Source organism: Mya arenaria, chromosome 12 (assembly GCF_026914265.1).
Source record: "Mya arenaria isolate MELC-2E11 chromosome 12, ASM2691426v1".
Lineage (NCBI taxonomy): Eukaryota > Metazoa > Mollusca > Bivalvia > Myida > Myidae > Mya > Mya arenaria.
In genome coordinates, this window is record NC_069133.1 from 45,721,424 (window position 1) to 45,734,237 (window position 12,814).

General features: G+C 34.8%; 1 protein-coding gene across 5 annotated transcripts in view; it reads left to right on the plus strand.

The window, feature by feature from the left end:
- The window catches only part of LOC128212404 (uncharacterized), a 30,888-nt gene extending 18,418 nt beyond the window's left edge, over positions 1-12,470 (plus strand). For 3 of the 5 annotated variants that reach the window (XM_052917854.1, XM_052917853.1, XM_052917855.1), the window contains exons 5-14: positions 2,556-2,597; positions 3,076-3,159; positions 5,068-5,154; positions 5,720-5,887; positions 7,609-7,763; positions 8,343-8,474; positions 9,000-9,114; positions 9,366-9,543; positions 9,946-10,142; positions 10,862-12,470. In XM_052917854.1, the coding sequence (XP_052773814.1) occupies positions 2,556-2,597; positions 3,076-3,159; positions 5,068-5,154; positions 5,720-5,887; positions 7,609-7,763; positions 8,343-8,474; positions 9,000-9,114; positions 9,366-9,543; positions 9,946-10,142; positions 10,862-11,022 (1,319 nt within the window). In that variant the 3' untranslated portion in view covers positions 11,023-12,470. The remainder of the gene's footprint in view (positions 1-2,555; positions 2,598-3,075; positions 3,160-5,067; positions 5,155-5,719; positions 5,888-7,608; positions 7,764-8,342; positions 8,475-8,999; positions 9,115-9,365; positions 9,544-9,945; positions 10,143-10,861) is intronic. The other 2 variants (XM_052917856.1, XM_052917857.1) reach the window with 2 other exon arrangements.
- The last annotated feature ends 344 nt before the right edge of the window (positions 12,471-12,814 follow it).

Below are 12,814 nucleotides of genomic sequence, written 5' to 3' on the forward strand. Positions count from 1 at the left end.
AACTGCATATGGAATGGCTAAAAACTAAAAAAAATATCTATAAATGCTATTGTTAAAATTTCTCAATTATTATGGTAGCTTTAGATAAATCTGGTAGCATTCAGTCCTTTTTTGGTGACTATAAAAGTAAAGTGTTTGTTTATTATAGTGTCACCCCTCTTAGTTAAGGGCCAGCCCGTTGGGCTTATGAGACACCTACATTCGTGAACATCTTTTACCCCGATTCCTATCCCAAATGCCAGGCGCCTGGCAGGAAGGCAATCGGTACCCCTCGATTAAACTAGCTGCTGGGTCGGCAACCAGCCATGTCAGAACAAGCCCCGTGTGAGACTCGAACTTTCGACCTCCCACTCCGTAGGTGGATGCCTTAACCACTAGGCCACGGAGACTATATTTAGGGCCGATTGTTCAGAATTGTTAAAGTTAACAATGTTTTTCTATCAAATCTTGACTGCTGTGGAAGTTTAATGAATATATTTGTAATCTGCAGTATTTCTTACAAGATTTGAGACAACTGTTGTAGCTGCAATTGTTTTATTTAAATGTACTTGCACATCATTAAATAGTTAACATTAAAAGTTAACAACTATCTCGTTATTCACTTGTTAACTGTGTAACAAAGCCCTGAATCACTTGTTAACTGTGTAACAAAGCCCTGAATGATCAACGCATTGTCCATGAATACTGATGTGCTCAGCTTTGAATTTTACAGTTTTTTTTATGAATATCTAATTATTAACAAATTTATTATTTTATTTATTTTATCATTTGATAATTATTGTAACTTAAAGTTTGGTGAAAGGAGTGCTTCCATGTTAGTTTATCAAATGAGGAAATTGAATTTTGTAAGCACCCTATAATGTATTTCTGTGTATTGTATGTCCTATAATTTCGTACATTATTTCACCTTATTTCATGTTGTCCACAATATTATAAGAAAATAATAATTATAAGTTAGATATTTGAGAGTTGTATTTGTATAATTATATACTATATCATATAGTACACTATTCCTATTGTAGTACATGACTGTGTATGTCAGGTTTAAAGCCCATGAAAGCGTTCAACTTGATTTAATTATGTTTGGTATCAAAGCTCATTTGACTTTGCTAGATTTTTTTTTTTTTGGTCTTTGATTTCAATTAACATTTTTCACATACTTACCGGGGTAATGGGAACGGCATTAATATTTCAAGGCTAACTGCCATTCTACAATACTTTCTTGAGTAAACAGACCTCAGCAATATGTTAATATGTACATGTACTTCAAACAAACAGAAATTGCACAACTGATTGATATATCAATATAACATTATACCTTTAAATCTCTGACCTTGAACAGTTCTGACATGCCTGCATTTATTAAAGGGACACACTTAAAGTAAGCAGAAGATTTTTGGAAAACTATTTTTTTCTTCTAAAAAAGGTTGATAATTAAAGTATGCATGGGATCAGAGTTTTTTTTTTAAGATTTGACATCTGTATAGATGTTGTTTTTTTATCTTGTGTAAAAACATTCAAAAGTGTATATAAGAACAATAATTTGTCAATTAAACATATTATTTTAAAAGAGGTTGAAAATTGTTTCATTAAAAAAATGGCACACTATTTTTTATATATTTGAAATAAAAGTTTAAGAGACTGCACGAAATGTGCCTTTAAGTTATTGTATACAGTGCTCTCCCTGAAACAAGCCTAATTAAAAATATGCAGCAGTATGGTTTCTGGTTCATGAATATTCAGTTATGAGGGACAAAGTTCTTTCTTGTCAGTAATTTTAATACTTGAAAATAATCATCATACACACATATTCTAATCTTTTTTTGATCATGATGTGGGGTAAATGGTTGATAATGAGTAGATTAAGAGAAACTTTCTTGATTAATGGATAAAACATTATACCACAGTGTACTCATACATAGGAACCTGTCCAATCACCCGCAGTCTCATAGAGTTTTTAAGCCTTGTTTTTAAGTAAGGCTTCCTTTATCAATTAAATGAATAAAGAAAAAAAATCTGATGTAATGTTGGCATCCCTGAGCTCTTAGTCAGAGAGTCATTATTTTCAGCACAGTGTAGTAACTGTTTTGTTTTGATTTTAGACTTGTTTTATGTACCGCAAGATTTATACTGCTCAAAATTAAAATGACAATGATTTATTAAGGGATGTCATATATATTTTTAAAAACTAATCATGAATTTTTAATTTGGTACAAATATCATACCAAGGTTTTCTTCGCCATGACCGTAGAAAAACTTTAGGTTTCCATATATATTTATAATTTTATATATATTCTCTCATTCTTTGTTGTCTTGAATTTATTTTGAGCAGTATAATTATATTTGCATTTAGAAATCACTAATTAGAATTATATACTTTCAAGGCTGATAGGAAATAATATACACACATATTACTAGACAAAATCAAGAGGGCAGTTTCCATATAACAGGCTTAAAAAAATTAGTTAGTGTAAATTACCTATGTACGTCTTGGAAGTTCTGTGTACAGTGTAGATAGTTTTTCATGTCTCATATTTTTGCATGCATTTCCGTAGTGTGGGCTCCACCTGAGAAAGAATCTGCTTCTAACCAACCAGGTACTTTGTTACATGTGTGTGGCATTTCAGTATGAGCCAATCAGCATGCTTGTTTTATACCCTGCACAGTTTTTGATTGGTTTATATTTTCAGCTTATAAAAGAGAAGAAAATTTCTTACAGAAAATGGCTTATGTCAGTTTTATAGCTTTATGTTAAGTTGCTATTATTAATAACAGTCAATTATGTAAAAACAACGACAAATTTGAACGCTTTCCTTCATTTGTTGAATGCAAATGTAAAACTTCTTTTAACTCGAAACATATTCACGGTTTCTGCAGAGTTGTATATTTATAAACCTACAATTATTTTGTTTGTAGTTTCCTATTACATTAAAAAAAATTTTTTTGATGTCCTCATTATCGTTGGTCACTTATTAACATTTCAAAAAGTTTTAAGAGCCTTTTATTTTATGTAATGAGGCTGAAATTATTAATTTTAATTTTTAATATTTTTAATGCTGGAGCGATTTGTTTTAGGTCCTGTTGACTTTTATCAACATCTTATAGACCCTCTATACCCCAATTTTGGGGTCCCTCTATTTTTACCTGAACCCAAACCAGGTTCGTATTTAATGCCACAAAGCATTGACCTTGTTACCATGGCATTATGCATATTATCTTGTTCCTAAATATTGTCTGGAATTCCATGGTAAAAGATTAATTGGTGAGTTGGAGATGTTTTACCGTATTTGCTGTAAATGGTCGTTGTTGTATGAAACTGATTTCGACCTTTATTGAGTCTTCATAGCCATGGTAACAAAAAGTCAGGGTTCTAAGGAGGTTAATAGTGCTTTGTAACCTTAGCAGGTAGGGCTATTATATAATGCTTCAATTATCATAAAATGGCAAGGGCTTTATGCTTCAAGTGTGGCTTTCATAGTTGCCATTTCCCTAAACACCAACTTATAAAATCTGCAACGGTGTTCAGCAAATTATAAGCTATTTGTTTTTTTTTCTAGATTTAAAATAATTGTAAAACCAGAATAATTAAAAAAAACACATTGCTAGTATATGAAAGTTGCACAAAATCTGCAATGGTGTTCAGCAAATTATACGCTATTTGTTTTTTTGCTACAATTAAAATAAACAGAATAATGATAAAACCACATTGCTATAGTATATGGAAGTTGTTTAACAATTATAAGAAAGTTGACGAAACATGACATGTATGTACTTTAAATAATGTACACATAGTTACACATAAATTAACTAATAGTTACAGTTGGGTTTAAAAACTGTTTGAGTAATTTCACTTTAAACTTTTACTTGTAAACTCGCTGATACTCACATAACAATCTAAACCTGTATAATGTTTTGGTGCAGTCAGCGCCATTTTTTACTCAGGCGATTGTTTACTATTTTGACAGCTGCACGGGTATTAGATTTTTACCTCCAATCTGAGAATTAATTACCCTTACGCAAATATTTACACTTACCAAATTTTATAAAAAAAACACACAGAATTTATATATTTTTTATGTAAGTTGAAAATGTATGTAGAAGCTTATGATAAACTTACAAATTGTTGATAGAACGAGCTCCAGGAGTATGAAGGGCACAAAACATGGCCATTTTGTACACATACCTGGAGTATGAAGGGCACAAAACATGGCCATTTTGTACACATACCTGGAGTATGAAGGGCACAAAACATGGCCATTTTGTACACATACCTGGAGTATGAAAAAAGCAAAAGTTATGTTTTTGATGCCAGATGCTCATATTGAATGCTGCTGCTGCTGCTGCTTGCTGTTGTTGTTGTTTGCATGTTTTTTGTTTTATTTTGATGGGTATATTTGAAGTTTGAGCTAATACACAGATTTACATTAGCATGATGCGTGTGTGTGTGGTTGTGGCATGTTAGCATTTTATTACTATATCACGAATTGCAGTGTTTTATCCTGACCAATTTCAGGGCCGAAACTTATTGATTCCAATCCTAATGTTAAAACAATTTAACTGGGTTTTTTTACCAAATATGAAAATAAAATTTAAATATAAATGGGTTTTTTTTATGAGAAATTGGATCCTGAGTCGTTGTTGTATGATACATACTTTATCAATTTTTTTATAGCTGCCTGATTCATCACATTTGCAATTTCCAATATCAGAGAGTTCCTGGCCCCATTCCTAAAATGGTGTTCAAAATCCCACTGTATTATGACAAATCTATTTTTTTCAAGCAAATTAGTCCATTTGTGATGTTTCCTTTAGAATTTTTCAAGTGAGTTTGGGAAGAATAAATGAAGCTGTTAAGTTGATTAAAGTTAAATGAATGTATGGTAGTTAACCCAAAGTGCCTTAATTTTCTTATTTATTTTGCTTCTTTTTGCGATGGTAAAATCCTAATTCTAAAAGCATCTAATGCACTCATTGTAACTTTTTATTTCCATTCCAAGCAAGAACAAATGGAGGAATTAATTACTTATTTAAGACATAGAAGTAAAATAAGTTTAAATTTGTTTTCAGATTTGTTTCCCCCCGGGAGTGTAACGCCCATGTTGACTGCTGCGAAAAAGAGCATGCATATTGCAGCCTTCGGAGCCTGGGACAAGTGTAAGTTTTACAAGCAAACATGTAATAGTTACTGCCCTGACCACCCAAGTAGTCAAAGTTCTAAATGAGCACTTCAGATCAAGCGTATTACTACAATCATGAGGGGAGCATGTGTTTTATATCATGTTGTCAAGGTCAACATTCAATAACTAGCATGAATATTAGTAAAAAACATTTTAATTTTTCTGCATACTGTTTATTGCATGGTTAAGCTCCGCCTAAAGTCATGTAGTTGAGATTCAATTTATAGGTTATAGTCTGGTATTACAAATTGAACAAATTCATTCCAAAGGAGCCATAGCAATGGAAGAAATATGTTTGTTAATTTGTAATTTTTTAAATATTACGTAAATTATAGTTTATCATTGAAACCCATGATGTCGATAATAATGTATAAAGTAACGACCCAATGTATGAATCGACTCAGTCACTTACACCAATACCAATAAGTTATAAACAAAATACTTTGCTCTTTACATTGCTATGTGACACCTTCAAGCCAGTCCTAGCTAGATAGCATTTTTTTATTTATAATCAGTTGCTTAAATATCCCACTTTTTTGCAGGTATTTGTGAAGCCCTTGCATCCCAGCGCTCAGACAAGTGTTACCCGTGCCCGCTGGTGGGTGGAGATTACAGCACCAGGACTGGGATGTTGCTGCGTGACACCTTCCAGCCAGTCCTAAACTTGCTGAGGGAGCAACTTGCCGAGAGCATTGAGCCATCACAAGGAGGTAGGGTGTGGGGATGAAATAATGCAATATTCGTTTGGATTCATTTTGTTGAAAAATATTTTGCTGAAGAAATTTCGATATCTGTTAATTTTGAGTCAAACCTTAATAAAACTTTAATCTGCTAAAGATTTATACATATATCGGGTTCGAGAATTATCAGCGGTTAAAACCCCTGTATATACATGTATATTAAAGTATGACCAAAGCTTATGTGCCATTATTAATTTTGACCAATGAGTATATAAGTTTTCTTTCAAAAAATAGTAACAGTTCATATTGACTTTCAGGTACTTTAATATTTGTAACACTAATTAAGAAATCGAGAAAAAAACAACTTTTATCTTGATCTGGTTTCCAACCATCCATAATTATACCCCCACAAACAAAGTTTGAGGGGGTATATAGGAGTGAGCTTGTCGGTCGGTCGGTCGGTCGGTCGGTTTTCATGGTTTCCGGACGATAACTCATGAAAGGCTAGAAAGATTTGAAAAATTTTTGGTACACAGGTGTAACATCAGAAGATACAGGTCAAGTTCGATATTGGGGCTGGTGGGGCCAAGGTCAAGGTCACTGTTACTAAAAATAGAAAAACGGTTTCCGGACGATAACTCATGAAAGGCTTGACAGATTCGAACAATTTTTGGTACACAGGTGTAACATCAGAAGATACAGGTCAAGTTCGATATTGGGGCTGGTGGGGCCAAGGTCAAGGTCACTGTTACTAAAAATAGAAAAACGGTTTCCGGACGATAACTCATGAAAGGCTTGACAGATTTGAAAAAATTTGGTACACAGGTGTAACATCAGAAGATACAGGTCATGTTTGATATTGGGGCTGGTGGGGCCAAGGTCAAGGTCACTGTTACTTAAAATAGAAAAACGGTTTCCGGACGATAACTCATGAAAGGCTTGACAGATTTGAAATTTTTTTGGTACACAGGTGTAACATCAGAAGCTACAGGTCAAGATCGATATTGGGGCTGGTGGGGCCAAGGTCAAGGTCACTGTTACTAAAAAAAGAAAAACGGTTTCTGGACGATAACTCATGAAAGGCTAAACGGATTTGAACAATTTTAAGTACACAGGTGTAACATCAGAAGATACAGATCAAGTTCGATATTGGGGCTGGTGGGGTCAAGGTCACTGTTACTAAAAATAGAAAAATGGTTTCCGGACGATAACTCATGAAAGGCTTGACAGATTTGAACATTTTTTGGTACACAGGTGTAACGTCAGAAGATACAGGTCAAGTTCGATATTGGGGCTGGTGGGGCCAAGGTCAAGGTCACTGTTACTAAAAATAGAAAAATGGTTTCTGCTTCATAACTTTAATTGGGCATGAGATATTGTGATGAAACTTGCTGTATAGGCAGCCTCTGTGAAGACAATGCTTGTGATTGAAAATGGGGCCAGTGGAGTAAAGGTTTTTGTGCACTGTTACAAAAATACAAAAAAGGTTTCCGGACAAACAATACATGCATGATAAAAGAAGATGCAGTGTGCAGTAACCTTAGAGTTATGGCCTCTTTTCAAAGGAATGGTTTGCCATTTCTGTGTCCAGGCGGCATTTGGGGGTATTCGTCACTCCGGTGACAGCTCTAGTTGAAATGTTAGTGTGTTCACATGGTGGCTATGTCAAGGGCCTTTCTACAAACGCAACAAAACACACCAGTACCTTTCCAGAAAATTTATTTATTTACACCTATTATTTATATTGTCAGGTATCCCATCTTCAGTCAGTGAAATGGCGAGTGTGTCTATGAGGCTGGTGGTGACGTCCAGTGCATCTCTGCAGTGGTGCCGTTACAAGACACACCAGTACCTTGCCAGCATGGCGGTCGCCAACTTCCTCCTTATCTCACAGACAGACCTCAAGGTATTGTTGATAACTATGTACAATTAAGCTTATCTGTTGTTGTTTTTTGGTCATTGCCTTCTTGGGGGCATGCCGATATTTTAACCTTGGCAAAACAGCCAAACCCTGTTGGCTTGAATTCGCTTGGCTGGAATATCTTGTTTGCTCAAACTGGATGTTAAGGACCGATTTCTTTATACTGAAGGTACTGGTAAACGTTCCTGCTTGGCTAGAATGTTTCGGGGCTTGAGATATTTTTGCCAGTGCGTGGGAGTTAGAGCCAACAAGGTTTGACTGTATGTTATTTAAGATGAAGGAAGCTTAGGGCACATGCTGCCTATGACAATACTCACATGTATACCCAAAGGCATAACTCCCCAAGTGCTAAAGTGATTGACAAGTTATGTCCCTTGAATGAAAAAAAATGCGAATAAACTTCAACCTTAAAAACATTCAAGACATAATCATGAAACTTAGTATATAATTCATTATGTTACCAGTGTCAATAAGCACATGAGTAACAAGGTACATAACTCTGGTAATACCAATTGTGAGCCCGTTGATTCAGATTGCATTAAAATGATTTTTTCTATTTTCCAGATGTTGGTAGACGAGACGCGAAGTTCCTTGTACCAGGTTCAAATGGTCATTAAGGCTCTTGGACAGCGAGAGGGTACAGAGAATCTCAGTGTGATAGCTGGCCAGCTCTCTAATCTTATGGACAGCCTACAGGTAAAATAATGTTATGAGGTTGGTTGTTAGGAAGGAAAGAAATAATGAAAATATTGGTAATGATAGATTTTGCACGCCCTGGTCAATGCATTTTTATGCTCTCTGATGAAAAAAGGGGCATATAGGTTTGCAAAAACAATGGTTTGACCTTGAATCTTGAAACTTAGTTGGTTGATTCCCATTGACCATTAGATGACCACTAATTTTTAGATCAGAAGGTCACAGTCAACAGTCTTAGAACCTCGAAACTTTTGTGGTAGATCGCCAAGTACCTCTTATTTGGACATATATCAGTTGGTCAAAGGTCAAGGTCACATTCAACAATATTATGAAAATTTTGACTGCAGTTCAAAATTTCATTGTTTTGGCTTCACTCTATAAAAGAACCATTATTTATCAATGAATTTCTTCTTAAAACATGCGTATATTTATTCAATTTTTCACATGAATCTGACTAAATAGCACTTAGAGAGCATTATGTTTACTGTTGTAGTAAGCTCTTACAATTGTTTCATTTCTCTGCAGAGTCTTTCATCTCTGTGCATGAAGCAGTTTGCCAAGAACTGTACAAGCGCAGCCCATGATTACTTCAAGACCAATATGGCCACCGGGAAACAGTGGAGAAAGAAACCAGACAGTGGTAAGTACATACAATGCTTCAATCTGTTAGCACATTGAGTTGCTTTTGTGTTCATTTAAACAATCTGCTTGATTGCTTAATAATTAGCTTAGTGTTAAAGGTGTCATTGTTGTCATCCGAGTTAAAACTGTGGCCATGAAAAGTCTGTGTATGTAGCACGATACAAAATGTCGCTTTAACCATAACAGTATGTATTTTCACTACTAATGTCACAATTACGATTAATTCTCATGAAAGATGCCTTTTATCAGGGGCAGTATCCGGCCACAACATCTACATTGAGCATGTGTTGGAGACAGTGCTGGAGCCAGTGTTAGAGGGGGTGGGGAAACTCAGACAAACTGTGCAGCTCACCGTTATTTCCCAGGCTGTGGAGGCCCTCTGTCAGGCCTGGCTCAACTTTATACTGCAGGAGAAGATCAAGTTCAGGTATTGATCTATTTCTGTGAAACATAATATAATAAAATGTTGCTTTATGGTATTTAGACGCTTGTCAATTTTTGTCATTTATTACATCTATGTGTGATCCTTTTTCATCCTTGTATTAAGTAAATCTGAGCCACTGTTATATTATATTATGCCTGAAAGCACAATCAAACTTGAATCTTGAATCAAAATCATGGTACTAGTCCATTACAAATCATCAACAAGTGCAAGAATTCAATAACAGCTTCTATCTCTATATGTAGTTATCGAGTTCTAGTTCTTTTCCTAGAGTACCAAAAAGATATTTCATTTTCATTGAGCTTATTATTATTATTTTTTAAAAATAGGGCGATGCTCACTGAACTCACTGTTGTCACATGCACTTATATATGCTTTTTTCTCCAGTTACACCGGAGCCTGTCAGCTGGGTGTAGATGCCCGCTATATGCGTACCTGGCTGAAGCGGAGTATTGCCATGGAAGCAGTTCAACAGAGTATCCTTGATTTGCCTGTGTTGAAAACACTGACCGGTGTGGTACTATTACTCATGAGGCAGCCAGAAAAACGCTCTGCAAGCAAGTTCCGTGGAGAACCAGAAAATGGTAATAATTAAGGGCAATTGCTTATTATTTTTGTGTTGCTCGCAAAACATGGCAGATGCCTAAAGATTGCTTTCATTTCCAATCAATAACTATAATAATAGATGGTGAAGATTCTTCAAACTTGGAGACATTGGTATGACATGGTCAGTAAATGCTGCATATTGATTTTAGGGTGCATAGGTCAAAGGTTAAAGTGACCTTGACTTGAAAATATATGGGCATTTCTGATAGATTATTGTAAAATGACTAGTTGTAGTCTTCAAATGTGGTATGCCTCCATAGATTTCAGTCAAAAGTTAAGGTCATGGTGACCGTAAATAGAAAATATTTTGGTATTCTGATAGACAAAATGTATTTTTTTTGTCACAGTAAAGTGGAAGCATTCAAAAACCTAAGTGTTGCTTTCTCTCCAGAAATACAAAATGTGTTGCACATGCTCACTTTGACAATAGGAATTTTTCTGCCCAGTTCCATAAATTTGGCAAAATGTTTGTCAATTTATATGTTTTTATTGACTGAGAAATTGATAAAAGGCTGTGCTCTTTTGTGTTTGTTAAAGTAAAATAAAATAGGCAAGTTTAAAGCCATGAACTTGATTAATGTCAAATCTATTAACTGGGTTGTATAAGATGATAACAGCCCACTGAACTACACAATTCAAGTCATTAAGCAATTCAATCTGACAATGTCTTTTATAATTAAAAATTGGATTATTTTAGATGAAGACAGTGCACATATCCAAGGTGAACGATCCGTCTACGAGAGTGAAGACTGTATCAGTCATGTGTCTAACCCCAACGACTGGCTTGCCCTACGGGTAAATGGAGGAGGGCGTAGCTGGAGAAGTATATCAGGATGCCTTAACCCTGATCCACAGTGAAGTTTGAACCCTGATCCATAATGAATGAAATGGGGGCTGTAACCAGATCAAATTGATGGATGTGAATGAGGAAGATGGACTCCAGCTCTCATAACCCTTATGCCTGGCTTGCATGCCATCCAGGTGAATGGATGGAGGGAGAGGAGCTAGAAAAGTATTTCAAGATGTCTTAGCTCTAATCTACAGTGAACACAATTTGTGTAGGGTGGCTATGGAGGACTAGCTCAGGCTGATTAAGGCTTAACCTGACCCTTAATGTGTCTTGGACAGTGGAGGTGGGTTCAAGGAATAACTATCTCTGGAATGTCTTCACCCCTGATCCTTCTGAGATTTGATGGCTGCATTTATCCAAGATCATCCAACTTACCACTGCTTTACATGGACTTATTGACATTTTGTGAAGCTGAGATCACCACAAAACACAGTGAAACTGATGTGTGTTACAGGGCTGACTTACAGCCCTACATATTTCGAATTGATGAATTGATGACTGTTGGTGGGGTAAATGCTACGCAAGGCAATCTTGAGATAAATTTTCAAACCAGAGAATGAGATTATTTATAGGTAGCACTTAAAAGCAGCTATATTTTTACACGTCTTTATGAAATATCCACAGGTTGTTTTTTTGTTTTATAACTGTTATGTTTCATTCATATTTGGTCCAAATGAGAAAATATTGGGAAAGCCAACCAAAAGTCATACATGTGCAGAAACTGAGAATAAGGCTTTCCAAGTTAATGGTCATGCACTTTGCCTTAGATTTGGATAATAAAGTCTTTGAAATGCTCAGTAGTCAGGGGCTCATTTTTTTGAAAATACTTTATTTAGTAGGTTGAAATCCCTTACACAATTTAGCTGAAAAATCTCATTTAAACCTGATTGCTGAATATTAACTTGATTCTTACAATTATTTATGAGGTAGTTTTGCTTAAAAAGTGTTGCCACTTTAAAAGGAGATGCGAAGCAGTAGATGATAGATCATGAAATAGCAAAATTAACATGTTCATGATTTATACGTTATGCAGCTAAAACAAGTTTAATTATCATTCAAGAAATCAGCCCCAGATGTCTCAATAACTGCTTGTGAGTTTGTGTCCTTTAAAATTCTACATACTTATTCAAATTTAATGCTGTTGCCTTCAGTTACTCAATCCTCCTGCTTAAGGAAGATAATTTTGCTTAAATCATTGTAGTCTCATAAATTTTTTGAACATTATGTCCTAAGAAAGTCAGATATGTGTATAGAAAAAATAATTATGAGGGCTACATGTAAACTACAATCTTACTTTGAACACCTTAGTCTGATTGCAAATACATGGCTTAAGTTTTACTGAGACTGTGTATACATTTAATCTGCAATGTGCATGCATGTATTTTGTTTTAAACTTTTTTACACAGGCCTTAAAAAAAAAATTGTTTGGTTAGGGTTACATCCTTTTCAAAAATAGGTAGGGTAGGTAGGTTTTTTTTTTTTTTTTTTTTTTTTTTTTTTATTAGGCTTTATATAAGAATGTCATTTTCATCATTGGAGAATGGTGTTAAAGTTATCTTCTATATAAGCAATTAAGGTTTTAAACTACATATTGAAAAGCAAAAAAAAAAAGATTTTTTTTTTTTTTTTTTTTTTTTTTTTTTTAATTTTTAATTTTTTTTTTCAAACTGACTATAAAAATGTTAGGGTCGGCGCCTATTCCGTAGGTAGGGTCGGGTAGCCCGAACCAAATGTATTTTTTTTTTAGGCCACATTAAAATTTACATTCTTTATTACCTTTGTAATTTTGCAGCCATTTTC